Source organism: Cucurbita pepo, chromosome 10, assembly GCF_057944985.1.
Source record: "Cucurbita pepo subsp. pepo isolate OVF chromosome 10, ASM5794498v1, whole genome shotgun sequence".
In the NCBI taxonomy this organism is placed as follows: domain Eukaryota; kingdom Viridiplantae; phylum Streptophyta; class Magnoliopsida; order Cucurbitales; family Cucurbitaceae; genus Cucurbita; species Cucurbita pepo.
This window is the reverse complement of record NC_141807.1, coordinates 4,284,307-4,310,809: the sequence shown is the minus strand read 5'-3', so window position 1 is coordinate 4,310,809 and position 26,503 is coordinate 4,284,307. Positions and strand designations below refer to the sequence as shown.

Genomic DNA, 26,503 nt, shown 5'->3' with positions numbered 1-26,503 from the left:
TGGCTTCAGGCATATTAGAGGGCCCTTGTTCGACCAAACCCTCCAAACAAAGAAAAGAGAGATAAAATATGGTACCACAAATTGTTCTGTTGGCCGACAACGAAGTGACGCTACTCTAATTAGTGCCACTACCATTGAATTTTTGTGTGGTATTCGGTATTCCTTCGACCCAGTTCTTGTTTTTGCAACTCATCACAGTATGAACATCTCAAAATCTGTTCTTTTTTCAACAAAGCAGCCTTGTTCTTCCTCTTTGCGGCCACTGGAAGGAAACCAACCAATACTAACTAAGTTCTATTGAAATGGAGAGTTTAAAGTTACACAAAATAGGCGAATTTCGAAGAAAGATTGAACGTACAAGAAATCCCACAAAGTGCAGTTCATATTTTCAAGGCACCCTCTGGGCCAGACAGACACATTAATGAAAAAGCGGGTAGTGGGGATGGTGGCAAAATAAAATGTCGTATCATGGATGTCGCATCAGTCAACCTACGCTGAGCCGAGGATGGTGGTAATGTTTCATCTACAGGAGGATTGAATAATGGACTCAACTCCTCAAGCCTCTTTCCCCCACACCGTTTCCTGTTTCGTTAGTTCATGCAAGATAATCCCCACCATGAACAAGCCATGGACGCTGAAGTTCAATTCTTAAACTCTGCTAAGAATTTCTTTAGTTCAGGCAAGAAATTGAAGATGGGTAGTTGAACTTGCACCCGTGGGGAAAAGAAGAAATTCCTGACGGGAGGGGAAGTCTCTCACAAAAGCTGGAAAGAGACTGTTAATAACTGTAAATTAGGTGCGCAAATAACGGGTTCTCCGCTTGATCACACGAGTTAGTGGAAAATGTTGGAATCTGATCCAAGTACAACTGGTTGTTGGCACCTCACTTTTTAGCTTTTCAAAACTCTCCTTTCTACCCTAAAGCTGGTGGTTCTGGAAAAAAGCCGAAAATGGAAGAGCCGACAGGCGGAACCAAACCGATCAAGTGCAGTGAGGACCAGAAACGTCAAAAATATGGAAGATATGCAGCAGGGTCCTCGTCCGACGAGCTTCTGATCGGGAATTCCGATGCTCCTCCACATTCAGAGGCTGAAACTTCCCATATTTCCACAGGTGAAGATTCGGGAAGCTCCGGCGAGGAAACACGGTTGTCCGGCCTGGCAGAGAGCCTGCAGATCTTAACAAAGTCGCTGCTGACAGCGGAAATGGAGATTTTCAAGGCGAGGGAGGTCATCCGCCTTGAGGAGGAAAAGAGGAGGTTGGAATCGGAGGCCGAGATGACTCGCATGCTGCTCCAGTGTCAGATGCAGATCGCCTCGTTTCTGTCGGCCAGGCAGGGTCCGAACAACCGGAAAAGAAAGAGGGTTCAGGAAGAAGAACCATCTCCCTCGGTCTCCTTAGAAAGGTAGAATAGAATCTTCAGCCTTCGTTAAGTAATCAGCAACAACTAATAACTGATATATGAATCTGATCTTGTTGATTGATGCAGGGACGGAGCTCTGCTGCTAAGTCTAATTCAACTCAACATGATCACCTTTTGAAGCTGCTATGCTAAGGTTTGAACGGGGAGCGTAAGAGTGAGTATTATGAGGGTATAAGTGTAACTGTATCGATCAACAAAGCGTGATATTGATCGAATTACTGAATATTTTTCCATTTCTATCTCAATCCTATAAGTTATGACTGATTCATTGGCATATTAAAAGCTCAACAAAAAAGAAAAATCATTTCAAGCTTACTAGCTAGCGAGTCGATTTAGATAGTCAAGCGAATTGGGTTTTCTTCGTGCGGATGTTGGAGTCCTTGATTTTATGGTCGTCGACAGTTTGCAAAGCCTTGCGCCTGCTCATAGCGCACTCAATATATTCTTGAAGGGGTGGAAGTATTCCATGTTCTCCAGTTTTGGATACTTTCCCTCGAAGTATCTGTATAAAGAAACCCAGAAAGAGAAGTTATAGCCACCACATAGAAACTCTACGCATTAATGATAGATGAAATAAAGGACGGGTAGTTTGCCTTTGATGCCCAGGACCGCTCGGCTTGCTGACAAATATCCCTGATGTCCCTTCCAGACATTCTGAAAATACATGCGAAGTGAAGCATGGAGAATGTAGATTTAGAGATTACTACAACTACAGCTCTAGAAACAAAGCAGTCGACAAAACTAACTATTCTAGTCAGGGAGGCTTGTATTGTATGTGGTCCATCAGCAGAATAGCAGACAAATAAAAACAATAACGAGACTACCAAAAGAAATCAAATATAGTTTCGGGCCTACGATTAACTAACCCTTCTGTATTCTTTGCAAACTCGTTCAGTTCAGGTTTCGTTAGCTGCTTTGCGTACTGAGCTGCTATTTCCTGACGGTTCCGCTCATCAGGTAAGCCAAATGTGATCATCAAGTCAAACCGACTAAACGAAAATTCAGGAAAAGAAATCAGTTCAGAAACCCAGCAAGCAAGCGCTCGCTTGTGTGGTGTGTGTGTGCGCGCGCGTGTTTTTTAGTTTTATATATTAACGTTATTTGATGCACAAATCAGAGCCGATAAATTAAAAAATGTATAGATCTGCATACCTAATTAAAGCAGGATCAAGGTCCTGCTTTCTATTCGTGGCAGCAATTACAACCACTTTTCTGTCTTGTTCAAATCCATCAATCTACACAGAAAATGTAAATTAAACTAAGTTGCTCAAGAAGCAAGATATGTTGATACGTTTATCACGTAAATGACACATGCAATTCCAATTGATTGCCATCCAAACTAGCCTCTTGGCTTGCATGCAAATGTTTTTTAGTCAAACATTAATACAGTTAATTCACTGATGCGCGGCGGAAGGCACATGACCTTTGGAGTTATGGATTCATGTAAGATTCGTCTTTACCTGACGCAATAACACTGATAATACTCTTCGAGTAGCTTCATGCATTTCACTGTCACGAGCAACTGCAAAAGAATCAACCTGCAGTTGGAAAAGAAACAGGGGGAAATCATAAATTGTACAATCTAAAAAATACGTAAATTGTAAATAATAATAAAAATAAAAGATAAATTGGTTTTCATTAGAAAAAAAAAAAAAAAACAGCTGATGATCTGGCGATAACCAAGCCTTTTACCTCGTCAAGGAAAATGATCGCACCGGTACTAAGTTCATTAGCAAGTGAAAACACTTGCCCCAAGAGACGTTCGCTTTCACCGTAGTATTTTGACATGATAACCTCAAGAGGTACGTACACCAAGGGGACGCCCTGACACAAAACGTGAGGGTACAAAATCTTAGGTTCCTTCTATCCATCACATACTTAATTCACGAGATCAGCAGCTTATATGAGGTCCAAGACCATTTTGCGTGATTGGAATAGAAAACTCTACGTTGCAAAGCAAGCAGACATAATTTCCTAGGAATAACTAAAATTAGATGACATGCAGAACATATTTAAGTACCTGCTGAGCCAAAGTGCAACATGACGACAAAATTTTAAACTACGCTGTACTTTTTTGTGAATTGAAAGTATATAGAATTGCCAGTTGGTTAAGGGATCTCACCCTCAAAGCCACCAGCAAAGGTAACAAATTTATTGAGTATTCTCAATCAACCCTTTTTTTCTTTTTTTGGTCCGATTTCATTTACGATCAATCATGAGTACAAATAATGAGCATATAATGACTTACAGCTTGATTTGCAATTACACGAGCAGAAGATGTTTTTCCTGTACCTGAACCAAAGATGCTACAAGTAAGCTTCGCTAACAACTTATCCAATCTTTATAAGCTACGAAGGCAAAATACAACTACAGGAATCTCACAACTCTGCTGAATCTCCATGACAATGGCAAGCAAGGTTTAAAATATAGTGCAGAATTTGTTCAAAAACCAAGTACAAGAAAATTTTGTATAAGGAGCCTCAGGAAGAGATTCAGAAGTAGATAATTGTATTCTACTAATGTAGCACGTGTCCCCCTATTTTAAGAGCAGCAAATCCTTTTTTTACTTGGGTATCAGGAAAGATAAGTAAATTAATCCAGGGTGGACTTAGTCGGAAAAAGATAAGTGGGGTCACAGAGAGAGGGGATTCGAGATAATATCATGGAACAAAATGAAAATACTAAAGCACTTGTAATGTTCTCCCTATTAAGATTTGGAAGAACTGTATTTCGCTAGTGAAAATTGAAAATTGAAATGTCTTCTTAATTCTGATTGAAGGGAAAATAAAGAGCGGAAGAATTGAAATTATATAAATTGCTTCTTTTCCTAAGAAAACTAACATTCTGGAGAATTGAAATAACTTCAAATGGTAAAGAAAACAAAATGAAATAAGAGTAAAACATTGAAAATTTCATAAAGTTGTATAGTTCATTCTTATTCTCTCGTATGACTATGGGCAGCTGCCCTTGTATGACAGAGAAAATGAAAGTTTGAGCACACGAAAGACAGGCTAAGATAAGGAATATGATAACCTAACAAAGAAGATCTATTTCCTGAAATATTATTCATGTTCACAGGAAAGTGAGAGTTTGAGTGAATGAAAAACGGGCTAGGATAAGGAATATACATAACCTAGTAAAGAATCCTGAAATATTGTTCATATTCACAGACATTCTCAATTCAGTAACCTACCTGGAGGCCCTTCAAAGAGAACAGCCCGAGGTCTATTTGATTCAAACTTGCGCCGAGTCCCATGAGCAATCTCATCAAATAATTCTGGATTATGCAGAGTCAGCAGTATCGTGTCTTCTATTTCACTACAATAAGATTATGAGCCAACGAAACGAGGAAAACATTATTTTTGCTAACAAACGTAGAGGATCTATTTCTACAAACAATCAACATGAAGCAGAGACCATAGATTATATCATCTTTAATGAAACCTTCACGATTTCATAGACATCAGAAAATAATAAAAGGAAACGGATAAGAAACATCGCAGACTATCCTCTTGGCCAAGAGGATGGAGATTATCTTTTTTGGTTGCTCCAATTCATTGGAAGTGTTTGTTCAAGCTTCTTACTCTCTTCAATTACACTGTATTTTATCAAATGTGTTATAGGATAATGTTCTTCAGCTGGTTGTTGGTCGTTTTTTGGCTTCAAAACCGAAGTTATGATGGTTAAATATGATCAAAGCTCTATTATCAGAATCGTGGATGGAGACAAATCAAAGAATTTTTTAAGACAAGCATTTCCTTTGGTTTGATTCTGTACGCTTAAAGGCTTCCTCATGGTGTTCTCTTTCCAAGCCTTCTCTGATTTTTTATTGTCCGACATTTGTTTAAATTGAAATGCCTTTATTTTTCCTAGGTAATTGTATTATTTATTTCTTTTCTTATTCACTCCCTTGTGGAGTTAGGAACTTTTGAGCATTAGCCTTCTTTTGTCTCGTATTAAAAAAAAAAAAAAAAAAAAGAAGCATTACAGACTAATCTTAAGATATTCACGGAACTTTTAGAGAAGTAAGATCAATCATATAATCCATTTCGTGTCCAGGAAGGAACGGCTGCATTTCTTCTTTACCTTAATATAAAGTTCTAATTTAAGTAAAAAAAAAATTATTGCTACATTACAGGGTACGGGGTCATTGCCAATGTCTATCCATATATAAGTCCTATATTTAATGAGAGAAATACGAAAGTATGCAACAGAGAGCAGAGCCTACCTTTTTTGTTGATCATAACCAGCAATATTGTCCCAGGATATCTCATTTTTTGAGGAATTAACATGTGGCTCGTCAAGTCCATAAACTTTCACACCCATTGATTCGAGACTAGATATAGATTTTTCCGGATCTGGCAATTGTGTAGACCCTTCCCTCGATTTTCTTTCAAGGGATCTACTTTCTCCCAACCTTCCACCAGCTAATTGTAAAACAGAAACCAAAGAATCGAGCTCTTCGGTGCTCAGGCTTCCCCGCTTTAAGAATTCAATTTCCTGTAGCAATTTGCAATAGCCATTATGAAAAGTTTCTACTTATATTTTTGCTCCTAGAATAAGTTAATTAATATACATAAAAATAAAAATAAATTCATAATTCGTAGCTGATAATTTATTAAAATTAGCACTGACAGTTTTATCTGAGCTAACAAGTGAATGAAATATCAGGACGCTTAGATCTTCATCCCCGGCATCAATTTCTAATGAGTTTCCTTCGTTTCCTCCAGCTTCTCTCTGAGTTTTTGGTCGAGTAAGAGATAGTTGCCAAGCAACTGGACTACAATGGTCAATATATAGCACAGTACAATTAACAACTTCATAATGAGAAATGTAAGAACAACGAACAAAGAAAAACAAATGAAGGCAACAATCAATGTCTATAAGTATTACTTAGGAAAGAATAAACGAAAAAACGAATGTAAACATCCTTCCTCCTTGTAACTTCAAATTGCTTGACACCAATGTCAACAAATGTTGAATAATTGCAACCAAATGATCCGTGGAAATTCAAATACTCATGTGCATGTACCTGGCCCATGCACGCAATAACATATCTGAACCACCAGCACGCTCTTCAACTTTTAGTCCAAGATTTGATACAAGATTGGCAACCAGATGCGAGACTTCACAACTGGAAGGAACTTGGAACTTGATGCTGACCTGCTCTCATTCTAGAGAATTAAAACATAATTCCTATTACATATATCTTGCAATGCTTAATATAAAAATTTAACATTTTATCTCAATATATGATTAGGGAAACATTTTTAGCAAATAACAACTCAAACCTATAACAAATAAAGTAAAATAGCACATTCAAACACTGGTTGTTCAACCAACCTCCATTTTCAGATGGTACGTTTACTGTTTCCAAAGATAGTTATTGGGTCAAATACTCAGCATGGATCTAACACATTTGATTATAGAGCAACCATAAAGCCGGTGAGTCAAAAAGAGAACAAACAGACAGTACCTTTTGGCCCTTAACTCCAACAGTAAATCGCGGACAAGCACCATACTTCATTCCTTTGTTCCTGATTAACTGCTCATTTATTCGCTGTCTCTCTTTCTTAGCAATCTCCTCAAGATCAGCATGGGTAGATAGGTCCTTTGGTGGTGGTGGGGGAGTGACAGCAGACTGCGGATAGCTAAAGTTGTCACTAAATCAATTCAACCAATTCAGCTAAAAATCAACCAAATAAAGAAATGACCGATCTATAATTAGGATTAAGTACGATCAAGAACTGAAATTCAATTATAACCCAACAGTTATCTAAGGGAAAAATATCAGGGATTGTCTCTGACTATTCAAAGAATTAATCATCAAGGACGTACCTCTTCAGCTTCTGCATAAGCTATTTCCATTGCCCCAACTCCAAACATACTGGCAACGATAGCCGGATAGAGAAAGCAAGGTTCACGTCCATTAGACAGAAATCCTGGTTTTAGATGCTCCGGTTGATGCCGAAAATGTCCTGCATATACATATGATAAATCTCCTTCACGTGCTAAACCAATTCGTTTTAAACGAATGAAGTTTTATTTCTAATATAGAATATCAGTGGGTGAAGAACACTGTTATAATTCAAAAGAACAGCGAATCAAGCAACCCACAGCTTCCGCCCACTAACAACAAATAACCATAGACATCCAAAAGAGAACAGCACAGCACAGTTCATTATACAAACTATAATTTGGAATAAAGATTACATGTCCATGTCAAACAGAGAAGCAGCAACTTCGAAACTACATACATAAGGTAACACGAATATCAACAACAGTAATTTAGAAACGATGATCAACAGAAACTAGAAGAGAAAATTACTCAGATATAAACTTGGAGATACGCTTGAAGAATCTTTGAGTTTGAAAGACTTAATTATTCGCCACGCTTTGACGGTCCTAGCAATCCGCTCCAAAACCGACATGGAATCTTCCCTGCTATAGATTATACAGTAACTCTATGTCCCTGCTGAAAGTTAGATTATATGCTGACCGACGAAACGTCGATCAAACACAGCGACGAGCAACGAACAATAGATTGAACACTGACTTCTGCGAACGGATCGACAAGTCGGTATAGTGACAGGTGAGAACTCAGACGGAACGGGTTCGTATGAATTTTTTCTTTTTCTCTCTCTATTCTGTTTTTCCAACTCTAATATAATGGTTCACCGCTTTTCCCAAAACATCGGTTGGGCCATGGGCCGCTGTCTTGGGCTCGAGAATGAGCCTTATGTTTAGCCCACTACTTGGGCCCAACCCAGACTGCATAAATGCAAAAGTTCGCCGCCTTTGTTTCTTCTTCTCAGATTCATTATATATTTCTTTTATAAATATATGAAATCAAAATAACTTTTTAAATTAAAATCCATAGACTTTATTTTTCATTGTTGATTGACCAATGTTCACCTTCATTCATGGTGCAATTAGGGTTTAATTAAAAAAGATAATGAATAGCAATAACGAAAAGGGACCTCACAACTTGGAGTCGATGCACAAACAAACTTACAAGAAAAATGGACAAAATAAACAAATCAAACTCGACAAACAAGAACCAAAAACACGAACCCATCTCAATTCTTTTCATAATTTGTTCATTTCAATAATAAATTTATTTTAGCGTGGAGTCACATCACGTTATCTAAATTGATACCGTCTCATCCAAATTTAACAAAAGAACAAAGGTGTCATTCCATTAATTAGCGTCAACCACAAACATAAAAGATAGAAGATAGAGTTACTCAAAGTCAGAAAAAGGCATAATTAAGATTTGAAAATAAGGATAAATAGCTAATCAAATATAATCTAAAATTATCCCATTCTCATCCAATTGGATAAAACGGACAAAGTCTTAAAATTCCGTTTAAACAATAAGGTCATAATCAGCTATCCTACACGACATAAGAATTCATGAATCTTTATTTTTGAAATAAAATAAAATAAGAAGTGGAGCATTTTTTTTTTTTTTTTAACTAGTGATTCACCAATGAGTTAATCCAGCTCTCACTCTCAGTATACTAAGGACACGCCTGTGACTGGAACTGTCCTCTTGTTCTTCTGGAAAAACAAAACTTGGGGAAAGCATGAACAGGATCATGTCCCGGAAACTCATACATGGCCGGTGAAAATAATAGCCAGAATTACAGTGTTTAGAGTTCATCAGTACAGAATTGTATCATAAAAGATAAGAGATAGATTGGTGGATTCTTTTCCCCCACCAAAATCAGAAGCAGCCATGGATTAGAAGACAAAAATTTGCCTGTAAAAATATCGCCCAATTCTATCATCTTGTAAAGCAAGTCTCCAACAGGGTGACAATTGGTGGTCCTGGTAATGATGAACAAACAAGAAATGAAGAAAAAGAAAACCCCATAAAGACTTGGCAAAAAGTTTTCAGAATGATATTCATTCAGCCCAACAGAAGAAATGGATTGAAATTATAGGAACAGCCAGAAAAACTGTGTACAGAGATGATTGATTAAGAACAGTCAGAACTCAGATGCCCAATAGTTTTGGTTAATTACATAGAGATGCAAAAGTTGAGATCAGGGAGGGGAGATTCCTATACAATAATATATGTGAAACCCGGAAATTCATTTTTAATGCACTTTTTTAGTGAAAAGGCTTCTTATGCTAAAGAGATTGGTGTTTGAATTTCCAGGATTACTGACACTGCTGAGGTCTCCATTGTTGCCGTAAACATGGCTGCCGCTGCTGCTGCTGCTTCCACCGCCATCATTGCCAATAACTCCAACTGCACTGGCCTCATCGCTTCTACAGCTTAAATGGTTCCTGTACCCAATACACATGGGAACATTCAAATTCAAAACTCTAACTCTAGAAGCGGCGGCGGTGGCGGTGGCCTTGCTTCGGTTGTTGTCTGTGGGCTCCTTCCGGGCGGCTTTTTCGGCATTGCGAGAGAAAGTTTCGGAGGTTTTAGCAGCGGATCCACCGCGCCGGACCTGCCATACTGGGCTACTCCGGCCTAAATGGACGCCAGCGCGGCTCGGGCTACTCGGCCACTTCCTGGATTTGGATTCACCAGTGGAGTTGCTGCGAGAGCACGGCGCACTGTTAACCTTCCGGGAACCAGGTTGTGTACCGGCGAACATTTTAGGTCTAGTGTAAGCATTTCCAGCAGATCTACTACGCGAGAACGGCCAAATATTGATATTCAACTCCGCCGATGTGGAACCATTACCACTCTTCTTCTCTTTCTTCTTCTCCTTCACTCGATCCTCCTGATTCGCCGCGACATTCTTCTTCTCGCTCTTCTTGAAAATGCTCCATCGCTTCGACGACGTTAACGAAGAACCCGATTCCACCGAATTAGGCGTCAATTTGGGGCCGTCACAGGGGTCAGGTTCAGAAGGAGAAGGCTCCGGGTCAGATTTCTTGTTAGGGTCAGACGACAGAGACAGAGACAGAGACTGACTGGATACAAGGTGAAGAGGAAGAAGAACGCCGTCTTCAAAAAGCTCGTCAGCGGAGAGAAGATTAGGCTGAGGAAAAGAGGGGTTTCGGACCATCCAGAACTCAAACTCCGGCGAGGTGGGAAAGCTGCCACTCCTTCTTCCGCCGGCGATCGGCGAGAGAGGCTGAGATTGCGAATTCAGAAAGGGAATCTCCATAAGAGAAGAAAATGAAGAGGTTGGGAGAGATGAAGGTTCTTTAATTCGTTTGGAGTGGTGAGTTGGGTCGTTCAGGAAAGTGACCCTACAAATTCCAATAAAGAAATCAGAATTAATAACCGAGAGAGAGAGAGAGAGAGAGAGAGAGAGAGAGAGAGAGAGAGAGAGAGAGAGAGAGAGAGAGAGAGAGAGAGAGAGAGAGAGAGAGAGAGAGAGGTTGGGTACTCGATGAGGACGAAGCATGCTCAATATTTTCTTCATGTTTTTTTTTTTTTTTTTTTTTTTTAATAAAGAAAATAGTTTACAAAATAAATAATTTATTTCCCTCGAAATGTCACCCATCATGTCCCTTAAAACTAAGCCGTTTCCTTTGGTGATATATGTTCAAATAAATAAGTTAAAACTTAAACGTCCAAAAAATCAACAACCATAAGAAATAAAGTGTAAACTTAATATTATGAAATCAAATTTATAAAATAATTTAATTTTAGTCTATGCAAAATGTTTCATTCACTAAAGTATCCCAAAGTCCAACTGGATCTTTGACCTAATTTATTAATTATATCCAATTATTTAATATATATATATATATATATAATATTGTTCATAATTACATCTCAATTTTCAAGTAATCAATTAAATAAGAAATAGTGAAAAAAAAAAGTAAATAATATTATTCTAAATCGAATGTACAAAGAAATATAATTAATAATAAAAATAATAATAAAGTGTGGTATAGTTGTATCCGTATGGCGCACATGCAAAAAGTAAAACTGGATTAGTTTTAGGTTATAGTGCGTAGCCAAACACACCCGAAATTGTAGTGGCACGATTAGCAAATAGTTAGAGATTAACAAATTACAAAAGAAACCGGATCTGAATAGCATCCAAGATGCGCGTGATGTCACGTCAGGTGGGACTTTACGAAACTTTAATAATTTAATTTATATTATATATATATATCAACGTTGACATTCATCCATCACAACTATTTTCTCTGTTGGATGATGAAAGTCCATATCAGCTAATTTAGGAAATGATCATGGATTTATGAGTGAGAATATAATCTCCATGATTATGAGGCCTCTTGGAGAAGCCCAAATCAAAGCCATGAGAGAGCTTATGCTCAAAGTGGACAATATCATATCATTGTGGAGAGTCGTGTTCGTAGCCATGCCCTAAACTTAGTTGTGTCAATAGATTGGTAAATCTTCAAATGTCAAACAAAAGACTCCAAAAGAAAATGACTCGAACCTCCTCGAAGGCAATCAAAAGTGACTAAAACTCCAAAAGAGCCACCGAGCCTCGATTAAGGGGAGGCATACTTTGTTCGATGGGAGGTGTTGGATGATGAAAGTCCCACATTCTCTAATTTAGAGAATGATCATGTGTTTATAAGTGAGAAATAGGGTGTTCATCTAACAATCTCTATTCTTAGCCCGTCAAAATAACTAATGATTTTTTGATTTTTTTTTAATATTTTTATTCTAAATGTGAACGCCAAATATGACCTATGATTCAATGTTTTGGTCAATATTTATTTAAAAAATTCAATAATATATTAAATATACATATAATTATAGTAAATAAAGAGAGTTTTATATTTAGTAATGAGTTTGTTAGTGATTGAAGGAATGATAACGGATAGAATGAGTAATTATTAATTGGTTAATAATAATTATGATTTAAAAAAAAAAAATAATTGAATTGAATGGAAATTTTGAAAGAGAAATGGTAAGTTCGAGTAGAGCGGCTTAATTGGGGGAAAGGTGAAATGAATTTGATCATAATCCAAGGCTTTTGAAAAGGCAACAATAAATTAAAGCATCGATTTTACCCCCCACGGAAGGGATGAGAGAAGTTACTGTAGGTGGTAAATCGGTAAATCGGTAAAATTGTTTTGTTGTGATTAGAGGGAGGTGGGCCTAATCACATGGGCCGCAATCCCCTTTGGAGCATTAATACGGGGCAACCCGACCCGTCCAAAATCAGTAAGTGGTGGGCCAAATAGTAACGAGAGTAGAAAGAGATGGAGAATGATTTATTTATTTATTTATTTTTGAAATGGAATTTATTGAAAGGCAGAAGGATGAGCCATGTGCAGGCTATTTTCTTTTTCTTATTTATTTATTTATTTATTTATGTTTTTAAAACAAGAGTATTATCTCATAAATGAGACGACCCTACAAAGAAAGCGACCCTTTGACAACAATAGTATTAAGAAAAATATAGATTTATTAACAGTAATTCCGATATACAAAACAATTTATGAAAAAAAAGAAATAATAATAATAAATAGTGGTGATCCACTAGTCCGGCGGACCACCGTAAGGTCATCTCAAGGCACATTAATTATTAATAAATGAAATGACAATACGAGCTTTGTGTTAAAACAAAATAATAATAAAAATAAGAGAAAAAAGACGTGGCAGTTAAGATCCAACGGTGTAGAATGTGCCAGCGTGGGGGTAAGAGATGAGAAGATTTAAGGAAAAGTTGGGAGAAGGAAGTAAAAAGAAAAGTAGGTTGGGGTTATTATAAGATTTGCAAAAGATTTGTAGGCGAAAGGAATAGAGAGAGAGCATGACGTGGTTTCCTACCAAAATAGCGAAACTAATTCTTGGCAACTTCTGTAGCATCATCATACTATATATATATATATATATATATATATATATATATATAGTTTCTGATCTTATAAGTTTAAATAATGTGTTTGTTTATTGGTGAATGATTAAACCACAAATTGGTGTCGCCAATTCTTGAATTATTGTGTTCCCATTCTTTTTCTGGGTATCTCTGGAACACAAAAGAGGTATCAATTGGATCATGTGGAGCTACCCATTTGATAACCAGAACGTTGAAAATAGGAACCAACGGCGTTTGTTGTTGGCAGTGATGAATTAGATTTCTTTTTGGATTTTGTTACACAGCCTGAAAAGAGAGAAAAAAGCAAGTCGTGCAGCGACTGATGATGCAGTGTGTGTGTGTGGGGGGGGGGGGGGGGGGGGGGGGGGGGAGTGGTTTTACTTTTGGGGTTTGATTAAGTGTAAAAGAGTGTAGTTAAACCAAATACAAATCATCTGTTTAAGCGCTTCTGTTATTGTAATTTTGGGTTACTTTTTTGGGATTTATAAAAGGAGAAGAAAAGGAGGGCCCAGAAAAGGCTAAAGGAAAAATCTGTGATTTTGGATTGAAGCCCTTTTGCAGGTTGCACAGTGGCTAAGCTAATGGGCAGGATGTGAACCCAGCTTGAGCAGACTGAATCAATGAATTGGACAGACTATTTTTGAGTCTCAATTGATAGTAGGATGCTAATAAGAACAATACTAATAAATTGAAAATATTCCCTCATGTCTGTAGGGAGGGGAAGTAATTAGCGTAAGATGAACTAGACTCTTCACCATAGCTATTTTGCTTTGAGCTCCCCAAAAGGCCTCATACAAACGGGGAGATAGTATTTTTTAATTATAAACTCATGATCATTTCCTTAATTAGCCGACGCCGACTTTCATCCTCCAACAATTAGATCCATTTCAAACCATTCAAATCTCACTCAATAAATTAAAAAAAACATTTAAAATCTGGTCATCTCATACTTCTTTCATCATAAAGTGAGAAGTCGAATCATTTTATTCAAAATTGTTCCACGATTTCCATTATTTCAACTGTTGTGTAGTCATAGTCAAGTAGTCTTGGACATTTTAACTTTTGGTTCTTGGACAAACATTATCCTTCAAAATTCTTTAATGGTCGGAAAGAATTAGTTCCCATCAAACTAAACCAACTAATATTATTCCGCAAAACAGTGGCTATTTTAACATCTTACACCACTGAGAGCAATGCTAATCAAGCTGAAGTTTTTACCATCTCCATGATTGTGAGCTAATACATAATTGAAGGTGTCCTCATGTTGTTGACGAAAACTGGTTCCAGAATTTCACACAAAAAGGCCATCAAAGGCAGAAAAGCTTCCTCAAGAAATAAATTTAGAAACAAAACTACATCAAGGAGTTGACTTTAAGCTTCAGCTCCAAGTTCCAGCAGGAGAGTATGGTTAATAGCATTTGATGCAGGACCCACGAATTGAATAGGACCTGCAATTCCGATAAGGAAGAATTTCACAATTTAATCGAAGCAGTGCACGCTCCTCTGCTTTGAGGCATTATTGACAATTTTTTTTTTACAATATCCACATTTAAATATTAGCAAATTCAGAGGCAAAAACAAATTCAATGGCAGCCGGCAGAGGAAGATGACAAGAAGAAAATTATTCTGGTTTGTTAAAGGGCGGACAGGCAACCAGAAATAAATAGAATGAATGTTTCCTAACCAGGACTGATGTATCGGTTGTTGAATGCCCACTCATCCCTCAATGACGCAAACTTCTTGAAAGGGGCACCTGATAATTCATAAATCAAACATAAACTTAGTTGTAATACGCAGATAAGTTCATGAAAGTGTTCATCAGTATGACAACAGGATGCCACTATTCTAGTAAATATTACACAAAGAAAACAATGCTTTCTTTCAGTTCTTACCATCAAGCTCGACCATTGCCTTCTTAATCACAGGTTTAAACTTGCCTGTCACAAAATTACAACTTTAGTTACAATACAAGAACATGAAAATAACATCATTTTAACGTAACGGCTAAAAACATTCAAGACTAGGATTCAAGAACCCCTCTGGGAAAAGCTAAAAGCCACTTCCCCAAATAACGAAGTTATCACAAACCAAAAAGAAACCAATTACACACAAATACACCATTTTTTCATGAGCCTTTCTTCCCTGGAGCTTACGTATCATTACTGTTACTTGAAGTTGCAAGCGGCAGAACAAATTACACCACACCGATCATTTAAAGTTCAATTTATGCCTAGCAGATCACACCTAGCCAGAAGTATTTAGTTTATGTTTGGCCTGTATATATATAGCTTCCGCTATACATTTGGTAACAAATTTGGGGAGCGTGCAGAAGAGGGGGAAAAGGGCCTCAAGAAGAAGAAACTAAAATTAAGACCATGCATGAGAGGTAATCGAGTGTAATAAAGATAGCTAGTCTACCATGTCTCCTCTCCACATCCATTAATGAAGTCAATGCAGTCCCACCAACGGTCCATTCTTCAACAGGAGCAGCTAAATTCCCCACCTGGCAGATACACGGAATATGCACAAAGATTTACCAACAACTTATTGGGGAAACACAATACAAAAAAAGCATAGGAAAAAAAGGAAACTGATATTTGATTGAAATGTTTGCAGAGAGATTGATGGTAAATGAGAAGAGAACAGGACAGACAGATGAAATTAATCCAGTTTTTCCACTCTGCAGGAGAGCTCCAGCACCATAACCCAATGCATAGCAGTAAGTGGAATCGAAATTGGTTGGTAGACCACATCTCCCTTCATAGCTGCAAGTTGAAATTATATAAGGGGTTAATGCAATAATTTCATTTTCCCTCGACCCCAAAATGTTGCTGTGGAACTCCAATAAAAGAAAGAGAGAGGAATAGAGGATGAAAGAGAACTGCAGTTCTCAAATAAAGAGAAGAATTCTCACCCAAAAAAGTGAGATTGTCCTTTAAATTGAGCTTTGTATGCACCTTCACTCTTCCTTTTCTCCAACTCCGTCTCAACCATCTGAATAAGCATTTTCTCTGTTTCTATTCTAGCTACCTAAACAAGAAAAGAAGAAAAGTATCATATCTAACCAACAATAACACCTAGGGATCACCTCAAAAACAGCACAATAAAAATCTACCTGAACATTTCCATGTGGGTCTCTTTCAAGCATCAACTGTTCTTGGATCGCTTGAGGCAAAAACTCAAAAAGTTCAAGAGATTGACTAGTGAGTTTCCTTTTCCATAATCCTTCATCATCAACTATATCATGGGCCAGAATTTCATTTAGCTCTGAAATAAGTTGCTGTACCTGTAAGGCATTCAAGAACAACATTTAGTTTCATTAAGCACACAGCTAAGAATGAGGAATTGAGGATAAGAAGACAGCAACTACAGATTTTACGAGCAAGAAAAATACCTCCGGGATGAAGTCAATCAAACCTTCAGGAATAAGTATAACACCATAGTTATAACCAAGTTCTGCACGTTTGCAGACTACATCAACAATGTAATCTGTAACACTTTTCAGCGTTTGCTTTTGAGCAGAAACCTATAACAAAAGAAATCCTAGAGTTAATGTACACCGTCAAAATTTATAAATGTCTTAATAGGCATGTTAAATAAAAGATGTCAGAAGTCAAGCATTTAGAAATACTTGCATTGAGTGAGGAGAGAATGTTAAGACACCATAGATAATAAATCCTTGTTCTCTTTCCACCAAAAAAAAAAAAAAAAAAAAAGAAAAAAAGAAAAGAAAAAGAGTAGCATAACTAAAAATGCAGCTTATCAAAAGTTGAGTGTACCTCTTCCCCGATAATAGTAATGTTTGGATGAGTCTGCAAAGCACACTCTAAGGTGATGTGTGAAGCAGCACGCCCCATAAGCCGGACAACTGCAGATTCACATATCAAATAATATGCTATGAGAAACCAAACAAAGTAGTAACACATCAATGATCCACATGCATGCAACCGCATGTCAGCACCTAGAATATGTACTTGAATGGAAACTGATATCTGCCTCTTTCTTGATGCATCAAACAAACTAACAGCAGGTAAATACAAATATGCATAGATGAAAAAAAAAACATTTTAATCCAGTTGGTGAAGATAGATGACTAACTTGCTGTTTTGGGAGGACTATAAAGCTAGTATAAAATTACAGAATCAGGTGGGTGATATCATGGAATTATTATTTTAATCCATTCGGAGCTGCTTTTAGCCATGGAATAAATCACTACTCCAAATAGACAAAACTGATTTCCTTGGTGGCACAACACGGTGATATGATGAATGACAGTACCATGGTTCTTAACTTCAATACTTGTATACTTACAATGATAATATTTTCCAGTTGATCTAGCATCTATCATGACATTACCAATCATTTCCGCATATATCTGCCACATTAGAAACATGAACTTCTTTAGTAGTAGTACATGAACAAATATAATGCCAATCCAAAATAGGAAAACTATAAAACCCAGACAAACAACTATCTTCTCTCTGCAAGTGATATGAATTATAAATATCTTAACTTCACAATAAATCACATGTTTGATGAAACGTGGTAAGACTTCAGAAATAATCCAAGATACTAATATCTACTTTCACAACGAGAAAAAACTTGAAAAAAGCATTAGAACAATCATAGAAGAATGCCATTTTACATAAAAAGCATTACCCCCAGGCAAAGAATTCAGCAAAAGAAATGGTTTAGTTACCCTGCAAGCTGTATCAAATCCGAAACTTGTGGGCACCTCTTTGCATTTTAGATCTCCATCAATTGTTTTGGGGCAACCAATTACCCTGGTCTTCAAATTTTTACCCCTGAACAGAAGAAAAGAGATTATTTCACAACACATACAATAGGAATAACTAAAACAATGTACAAAAAAGGAAATTTTGTCGAATAGAGCAGTCCGCCAATGCTGTTTTTAAGGAGACAAACTCCCGATTCATTATCTTCTTTCACACCTGAAGTTTTCAGCAAGAAGGCAGGCATTTGTATTCGAATCATCTCCACCGATCACAACAATCCCATCCAAATCAAGCTTTTTTGCTGTTTCTTCAGCTTGTTTGAACTGAAAAATGAAGACCACTCAACTAAGTTCATATATCTATCCTAACAAATCCAAGTCACTTTGACATAATGTCGCACTCTTGAGAGGCAAAAGAGAGGCTCACCTGCTCAGGAGTTTCAATCTTGTCCCTCCCACTACATATCATATCAAACCCACCCTGAAAAGAACTCGAACACAAAGAAAACATTATTAATTGATTTTGACACAAATAATCCCTTTTCTCTTTACCAATAATCATCATTAATTATGCCCATGCATCAGCTAACTCATAGTTTTACATAGTAACACATGGCATATGATGACCAAGTTTAAATTTAGCAAGTACGTTAGAGTATAGAAATCCACTAGAAGTCAACGCCATTAGAAGTATTTAAAAGTTTACAGTTGTGAAGATCTGTAAAAGTTTACCTGATTTCTGTATGGATAAATATATTCGGAAGTCAGTTCCACATATTTACATTTCATAATCCCGGCAGGGCCACCCCTAAAGCCATACAATACACTGCCTTTGACGTGATCCTGCAAGTAATCTATCGCCAAAACAGATTTAAAATCACTAAAACCCAAAGAATAAATGACATATAGTTCGAAGTAGATTGACGCGTATTTATCGGAATTAATTCGTTAAATGAAAAATAATAATTACCAAAAATTCCAGAAATCACATTATGTCCTCCGGGGGCCTGGCCTCCAGACAACACGACACCAATCTTCAACTTCTTGTCCGGTTGAACTTTGTTGGAATCGCCTGGCACCAATTTTGCCGACGGCTGGCCGAAAAGATTGGGAAATAGCTTGGCTATCTCGTCTGGATAAAACAAACGTAAATAAAAGCAATGAAACACCTAAATTCAAATCCCTCTTCCAGACTCATGCACCTAATCGAATTATGGAAGAATATACAAGACTTATATCGCGAGATTTCACGTAAGATCTGTGAACTCAGAAACAATCACAAAAATATGAACGAAGTGAACTTGAACTCTAAAACCTAAGCAACTGCTTCCATGATTTTTGTTCCCCTTTCAGTGGAATAAAAACGAAAAGACAATTAGAAATGCTGAAAATGAATAAGAAAAAACTCATTTCCAGATCGAAAGGAATAAACACCATAAGATCAACCAACAGTGACATATACATAGATCCCGTGAGTATCCAATAGAAAAGAGTACCTGGATTGCCAGCAGCAGAGCTAGGGGGTCCATCGACGATAGTAAAGGAACTTCTGAGAACAGAAGGCAGAGGCAGATTGTGGTCGATACGACTGGACTGGACTTCGCTATACACTGAGGAAACTCGTCCAGTCACCGGCGCAAGATTCGATCTGACGGCGGCTTCACCGTTGGAGATGAAAGAAATCGACATTGTAACTAGAGCAAGCACGATTACTAGGGAAACTGATGGGGGCGAGAGATTGAGAGACTACGATACTCTAACACTTCGTGTTAAACGCCTAAAATATAGGAAATTGTCCGGACTGGCCATTCCAATACCGAACTGAAACACGACTGAAAAAGGGTAAAACAGTCTTTCAACATGGACTCTTTACTTTCGTGTGCTTCGGTTATAGGTTGAATTAAGAATTACATGGTACTGGTTTAGGGTAACGAATTTGATTCTGTGGGTTGCGTTCCCAGAGGTGCAGAGGCCCGGCTTTCTCGGCCCAAGTCTCAAGTAAGCCCATAATAGGCCCATTTAAAATGGTTCTAGAGCTGGGCCTGAGAGTCGACAATCTTCTAGTTCTAGCCAGGTTTCTGAATGTGTAGCTTGACCTTGACGGGCGTGGCTAGGCAACCAATTTTGAAGGGTCAAAAGAATTGAACCGCTTTACCATAGAGCTTTTTCTGAGCCCCTCCTTTATTCGGAGCTCTCAAACAGTCTTCCCTTAATCGAGGCTTGACACTCTTATCTCTTGAGCCCTCAAACAAAATACACCCTTTGTTCGATACTAATCGAAGATTCTATTGACATGACTAAATTAAAAGCATGACTTTTAATACCATGTTATAAACTACTAGTGTGATGATATTGTCCATTCTGAGCATAAGCTCCTGGCACTTTGCTTTTGTTTTTTCTAAAATGTCTCATTTCAACCGAAATAATGTTCATTACTTATAAACTCATGATCTTTCTCTCAATTAGTTAGCCGAGGTGAGAATACTTTAGTTAACGATCTATATGTTGTGGTGGTGGTTCTTTAGTGTTTAGGACAATTATAACAAAAAAACGTGATGTGTTGATTGAGCTTCACAACGGTTCACGTTGATGTGGTAAAACATGAGAGCCAAAAACACGACATTTAGGGAAAGAGATTCCCACCAGCTGTATACAATCCTGGCTCAGATTTCGCCCACATTCCTCTTTAGTTCTATGCTCTTTATTATGTGGATCGCAGCTCTCACCACTCCACACTTCATCGCACAACTTAAACGCAGTAGATCATAAACTCACTTTTATGCATACTTTTGTGTGGAAGAACCAATTCCACCTGTTCATATCTCGGGACTCGCCCTCACTTTTGTACTTCATTCTCAGAGTTCTTTTCATACAATTCATCAAGTGCTCTACTAGAAGCTTGGTAGTTAGAAGGCATGTGAAGCCAGCCAACCCATAACCTTCTTTTAAAAAGCTTAGAAATCTCCCCTCTTTTATAATAATCAAAAGATCCCTCCCATGCCACAAATGTGGATATCTCAATATCAATTCTTAAATGGACACTAAGAGACTTGGCAAAATCGACATCACCCAGACGCCATTGATGCACTGAACAGTTTGCAAAGAAAAGAAAAAAGCTTGCTTGTTTCATGATTCCCTCTAAAGCAAATTATTAGAGGTCTACTCAAGCATCATCATTGCTTCCCCCAATTCTTGTTCCCTCCCTCTTCTATCCCCTTCTCTTCAATAACCGCAACTTGAACCATTCTAAATCCAAAAAACAAGACCCACTTTGCCAATTGTGCATAAATGATTATTTTGGCCTCCAAATTCCCTTCAAAGCACCCAGAATGAAAGCAGTGGCCTCAACCCAACGGCATCAGCAAGAACAGAGAGCCTTCAGGGCTTTGTGCTGTGGATGCAGTTGTGATTGCAGGTTGAGTTTTTCGTCTTCTGAAGAAGTAGAAAGCTTCAGGTCTGAGAGATTCCCGTCGGTCTCCAGCATAGCCCACGCCATGGTTCAGGAGAGACTCGACCAAATGATAAGGGAAAATCGAGAGATGAGGCAGAGTAAAGAACGAAGGAAACAGAGATGTGAAGACACCAAATTTGTTGTAATGGTGGCGAGGGAGAAATGCTCTGATGACCCCAGAGAGGACTTTAGAGTTTCGATGATGGAAATGATTTTGGCTAACCGAATTGAGGAGCCAAAGGATCTACGTAGCCTGTTGAACTATTATATCTCCATGAACTCAGATGAGTGTCATGGGGTCATCTTAGAGGTATTCCATGAGGTTTGTAGCCATTTGTTCTTGGCTTGTAAACGCCATTTGTAGGAACATTTCAGCGTTCTTTTCACATGTTTAGTCTTGCTTCTTTAAATTCCCAGAAACAAGATAGCAAGATCTCTGAGAGAGAGTACAGAATTTTGATGGGAAAATGGAAAGTTGTGGACTGATTGTGTGTGTGCCTACCAATGGTCTTTTAATGGGTGGATTATAATGCTCCTTTGTTATAGTTCTCTCGTTAAAACAGAGAAAATCAAAGTAAATTGATGTGAATTGATTATAACAATCCAAAACCCACTTGAATGGCTTGTGTGATTCATTGAAAAAGCAGAGAGTTTTACCCAATTGGCTTCATTGATGAACTTAATCGCCAAGAATCAAAGCACCATTTTGTCCATGGCGTTGTGGGTAATGAAAGGTGTCTCTTTTCAGATCGATAAGGAACACGTCCCAAATGATCAAACTGGTAAATTGCTCCGAATGAGTATGTAGCATATTGTCCTCTTCAGGGCCCTTTTAGGCTTTGTTTCAAAGTTTTTAGAAGGTGTCTATCAAGCTGAGGTTTCTACTCCCTTATAAAAAATGCTTCATTCTTCTCTCTAATCACCCAGATGAGATCTCACAATTCACCCCCTTCAAAGCTTAGCGTCTTAGTCGGGAGAAGTTGTCCAAGTTGACAAGAAAGAGTTCCTTTGCACGAGCAAGAAGGAAAAATCAACGTGGCAGATGAAGAGAAAGCCTTTATTTAACCCAACGAGAAAATAGGAGTTTTTCTTGCTCCCTAGTCACACTCCGGTCTCTTAGCCACTTGTTAGAAGGAAGTGCAGCTTGATTGTTGGGCAGAATCAACAGGAAGGCAAAAATCAGGTAGATTACACTCGTTCCTCTCTTTAATCGATGTGAGATCTCACAATTCACCCATTTTGAGACCCAACGTCTTCACTAGCACTCGTTCCCATCTCCAATCAATGTGTAAGTTATGGTTGATTGTAGATTTTGATAATTTGTTCGTCACTCAATAACTATAGAACATAAATTTCAAGTACTTACCTCTGGGATGCAATAATGAACAAATGAGTTTCTTTGTGAAATATTTTAAGAACACTCCAGGCCTATTGGAGGTTTCTGTCTTTCTGATGCAGCAAATTTGGAAATCCATCCCAAAAGACAGTAATTAATAGGATATAAAATACTAATCCAAACAAGCTTTTCATACCATTGAATAACTTCTGTTACTCAAGTGACCACTACCAATTTAACAGAAGACATAGCGAATTGAAGCTGGCCCTTAACAAAAGGCAATACCATTTACGAATTTGACAGCAACTTTAAATAATAATTCAGTTCCCTATGAACCCTTCATAGAACTCCTCCATTTCCACCTTGGAACAGCAGAATATAGTGAGAAGATTAAGGGTTTTAGGGGGATAAGAGAGCACTGCCTTCCTTGATGAGTACAAACACGCTACCGCCATCTCCTCGTGAAATTCGAACATCTTCATCAAGATAAGTAGTTAACAACCACGACTCTGCCTTGGCGTTCGAGATTGGGAACTTGATTGGGGGTTGGCTCGAAATTGTCTTGACCACATTTGAAGCAGTGTCTTGAATGGAGGATATGATGCCGCTGAATGCTGAAAGCTCAATCTTCTGCCCAAGAAACTCCACATTTTCTGGTATCACTATTGAATCCGTCAGCTGCGGAGTCCCAATGACACCTTCTTCAAACATGATCTGGAAAGTAAAACAGTTGAGAATGCGCATACGGACAAGAAAATCCATTTTATTACTACGGTTCAGACTGCCATGTGAAAGACAGATTCTGGCTTACCTGTACGCGCTGAGGGCTTCGAACTTCAAACTTGGCATTAGTACTAATGGAAGTGGTGGCCAGAGGGCCGGAAAACAGGACGGAGTTTTGGACAGTGAAGTCCTCGGAGTCAATTGTCTGTGAAATTTCTTCCACTTTGACCAATGAAAATGTACTCCTAGACAACAGGGGAAACAGACCCGAGAACGATGTGTACCTACAGCCCCAAACATTCATATCAACAAACTCAGGGTGATCAATTTCTACTCAGAACAATACCAGTCCAAATATGAACTTCAAAATCAACATGTACAAGAACTTACCACCAACATTTAAGAAATTATGAAGGTTTGCACATAAGAAATTAGATTAAACTCGTTCCAGTTTTTCAGTCATCCCTAAAAAATTACTCGATTCCTAATAACGAAGTTCAATCATATAGTATAGAGAGAAATCTGTTCATAAATTATTGCGAGAACTTACGCGAGAATCCATTTGCCGTTGAGCAGAGACAGAGCCTCAGTAGGAGCTGGTGTTGGATTTTTCGCTTCCAGCTGCGCAATCAGCTCAAGTATCTCTGCCCTAGTTTCGCTATTCACTCGTAATCCACGATCGGTCCCGTAAAACGAATCAACCAACGCCTTCTTCAGTTTATAAATCTCCGATTGCTCCAGAGGCTTTTCCTCCTCTTCGGCGACCGCCACAGCCGGACCATCTGCGTACGGTCCCTTCTTCTCCTCCCCCCACACGTCATCGTTCTCCACCGCACGTACTTTAAACGCAGGTCTGGCTGAGATCGCTAACTTCCCCGCCGCGGCTCTGGCGCCAGCCACAATCGGACCGATGGGGAAAATCAAGGGTTTAGAAATGAGTTGAGTCTGCGGTGGATTCAGTGAGAGAGTCCTGCATGGAAGTTGACTGAATTGAGAAACAAACGCCATTGTTCCCTGAATCAGACAAACAAACACGCAGCGCAAACCGAAAGACGAGGACTCACACACCAGCTACGTCTTCAAAATCTGCCTTAAAACTCGCAAACGAGAGAGACGATTAAATAAATACGAATAATAGCCTAAAAGACGATTCTACCCCTGATTTTTCGCGACTGTTCCGAAACTTGTCATTGTTTTTTAGGCCAAATTGGACATTGCGAAGTGATCTGACTGTTTGATGGTAACGTGGACCGTTGAGATTGCGGCACGTGGCGGAGTTAGGGGGAGAGTACAGAATACAGAGAAGGCAGCCTAAAACGAGCCAACCAAGGCATGTGAGGCGCGAAATGAATGACTTAAGAATACGTTTACGTGCATTTAGTTCTGAAGAGGATAATATTTATCCAACCCTTTTTTAGTTTTACCTATTCGTTATTCAATAAATACATATAAAAAAAAATTACTAAGATAAAAAGGCTTTAGCTTTTTACTGGGAGATGAAAAAAAATAAATAAATAAGACAACAATATACTTATACATAAGTTTTAATTTATAACAAAAAAAAAAATTAAAATTAGGTTTTTTTTTCTTTTTTTCTTTTATGTAGATTTTGGATGCATGTGCTAGAGTAGACGGTGGTTGAGAACTACCGATTGTTAATTGTTATCATAATTTCAAATAATATTTTTGTGGAAACACATTTAAAATTGGAAAAGTTTGGAAGAATGCATTCCTCGGAAAATCGTACTCTCGATCACCATATCGAGTTCTTTGTTTCGTTTTTGGTTGGTGGCCATGTGATGAAAGTCTTTCGAGTTGTTTTTTCTCTTTAAAAGTTATTAAATGTTTTCTAAATTCATAAATTAAATAAACACAAACCAATTTTTTGAATTATTACCTTCTTAGAAATTTTAAAAATCTTAAAAGTCGTGTTATATTTTTGTTTACTTTTAGTGCCTACATTTTTTAAACTGAAATACTTTTGGTCCACGAAATTTAGTTATGGCTTCTAATTAGTTATTAAATTGAGTCGACTATTAATTGATTTCACGAGCAAACTCTTCATTATGGATAAGGTTTTAAATTTGTTTAATAAAAACGATTGATTAACCGTAGGGTATGAACCTATTGTATATTGTTTCAAATGTAGTGTTAAATAAAAATAAAAATATGCATGTTAAATGGATTTATAATTATATATGAAAAGTTTGTGGACATTTAAAAAAGGGAAAGGTATTTTTAAGATTTGGAATTGAATCCACAAAGATCTGTGTTTGTATTGTGGAGGTACCTTTTGAATTCATATGGAAAGCCCAAATTTGAGATTGTTATTGCAACACACATTAATGGGCCAACATAATTGAAATGGGCCCGACAATGCGTGGAACAATTTCGGGTCATCTCTACGGCCCATAAAATTTAATTTTGTGTTAGATAAAAATGTTTTATTCTTTAATTTATTTTAAGAAATTAATTCACAAAATTATAATATTTTATATAACAGAAGGTTGATCTATATTTTAAGAGTTTGAGATTTTATGGTATCATGAATTCTTGTAAAATTTTGAATGATCTAAATTTAAACTTTCAGATATCATTAACTTAATTATTTAAATTTGAGATTTTTTTGTATAATTTTTTTAAATTTAAATGTCAGAAGGTTCGTTCAACCATTTTATCAAAATGGTGTAGCTAATCGTATATGAACTATGACAACCGTGTTTTAAACGGATTGTTACAATGGGAGCTTCGGCCTCCTCTCTATGAGCTGTGAATTGTTAACCTTTATTATATGCCTCAGCATGTTGACCATGTTGTGATTGCTAGACATTTGTGCTATGTTTTAGTTTCTAAATACCACGTATTTAATTATCCAATAATGGCAGTGTCACTATATGCTAGATTCTAGTGTATCGGAATATTAGGTAAGTTTTATGAGTTTGAAATTTGAACCACCACTAAGTGGGTACACCCTGCCGCGCGCTTATTCTTCATTTTAATACACAAATTTGTTGACGAGTCACGTCCTATCCATTGCCTCACCCCTCAT

General features: G+C 37.6%; 6 protein-coding genes across 8 annotated transcripts; 2 read left to right on the top strand and 4 right to left on the bottom strand.

Moving 5' to 3' along the window:
- Positions 1-950: 950 nt before the first annotated feature.
- On the top strand, positions 951-1,687 carry LOC111803775 (uncharacterized). The gene is made up of 2 exons (XM_023688313.2): positions 951-1,405; positions 1,490-1,687. Exons 1-2 carry the CDS (start codon positions 951-953, stop codon positions 1,539-1,541), a joined length of 507 nt encoding a protein of 168 aa, XP_023544081.1. The 3' UTR covers positions 1,542-1,687.
- Positions 1,596-8,070, bottom strand: LOC111803774 (P-loop containing nucleoside triphosphate hydrolases superfamily protein). 3 transcript variants are annotated; one of them, XM_087127804.1, is made up of 14 exons: positions 7,752-8,070; positions 7,262-7,401; positions 6,900-7,086; positions 6,456-6,586; positions 6,059-6,203; positions 5,652-5,923; positions 4,617-4,741; positions 3,672-3,715; positions 3,116-3,247; positions 2,884-2,961; positions 2,576-2,658; positions 2,290-2,412; positions 2,017-2,077; positions 1,596-1,925 (listed from the first exon to the last, which is right to left on the bottom strand). In XM_087127804.1, exons 2-14 carry the CDS (start codon positions 7,276-7,278, stop codon positions 1,764-1,766), a joined length of 1,560 nt encoding a protein of 519 aa, XP_086983930.1. In that variant the 5' UTR covers positions 7,279-7,401; positions 7,752-8,070; the 3' UTR covers positions 1,596-1,763. The 3 variants fall into 3 exon arrangements, with proteins under 3 accessions (XP_086983930.1, XP_023544080.2, XP_023544078.2); XM_023688312.2 differs by having other exon boundaries at positions 6,900-7,074; XM_023688310.2 differs by having other exon boundaries at positions 6,900-7,064.
- Positions 8,071-9,319: 1,249 nt separating this feature from the next.
- LOC111803964 (serine/arginine repetitive matrix-like protein) lies at positions 9,320-10,700 on the bottom strand. The gene has a single exon (XM_023688588.2). It carries the CDS (start codon positions 10,558-10,560, stop codon positions 9,529-9,531), a length of 1,032 nt encoding a protein of 343 aa, XP_023544356.1. The 5' UTR covers positions 10,561-10,700; the 3' UTR covers positions 9,320-9,528.
- Positions 10,701-14,327: 3,627 nt separating this feature from the next.
- LOC111803962 (pyrophosphate--fructose 6-phosphate 1-phosphotransferase subunit beta) lies at positions 14,328-19,721 on the bottom strand. Its single transcript, XM_023688585.2, has 16 exons — positions 19,441-19,721; positions 18,915-19,076; positions 18,677-18,798; positions 18,372-18,425; positions 18,162-18,268; positions 17,909-18,014; positions 17,521-17,584; positions 16,989-17,077; positions 16,604-16,735; positions 16,325-16,495; positions 16,124-16,239; positions 15,863-15,974; positions 15,628-15,712; positions 15,102-15,146; positions 14,894-14,962; positions 14,328-14,657 (listed from the first exon to the last, which is right to left on the bottom strand). The coding sequence occupies exons 1-16, from the start codon at positions 19,631-19,633 to the stop codon at positions 14,581-14,583; spliced, it is 1,704 nt and encodes a 567-aa protein (XP_023544353.2). The 5' UTR covers positions 19,634-19,721; the 3' UTR covers positions 14,328-14,580.
- Positions 19,722-20,551: 830 nt separating this feature from the next.
- On the top strand, positions 20,552-23,000 carry LOC111786971 (transcription repressor). The gene has a single exon (XM_023667151.2). It carries the CDS (start codon positions 21,274-21,276, stop codon positions 21,757-21,759), a length of 486 nt encoding a protein of 161 aa, XP_023522919.2. The 5' UTR covers positions 20,552-21,273; the 3' UTR covers positions 21,760-23,000.
- On the bottom strand, positions 22,905-24,562 carry LOC111803965 (chromoplast-specific carotenoid-associated protein, chromoplastic). The gene is made up of 3 exons (XM_023688589.2): positions 24,005-24,562; positions 23,543-23,738; positions 22,905-23,445 (listed from the first exon to the last, which is right to left on the bottom strand). The coding sequence occupies exons 1-3, from the start codon at positions 24,460-24,462 to the stop codon at positions 23,131-23,133; spliced, it is 969 nt and encodes a 322-aa protein (XP_023544357.1). The 5' UTR covers positions 24,463-24,562; the 3' UTR covers positions 22,905-23,130.
- Between the last annotated feature and the right edge of the window lie 1,941 nt (positions 24,563-26,503).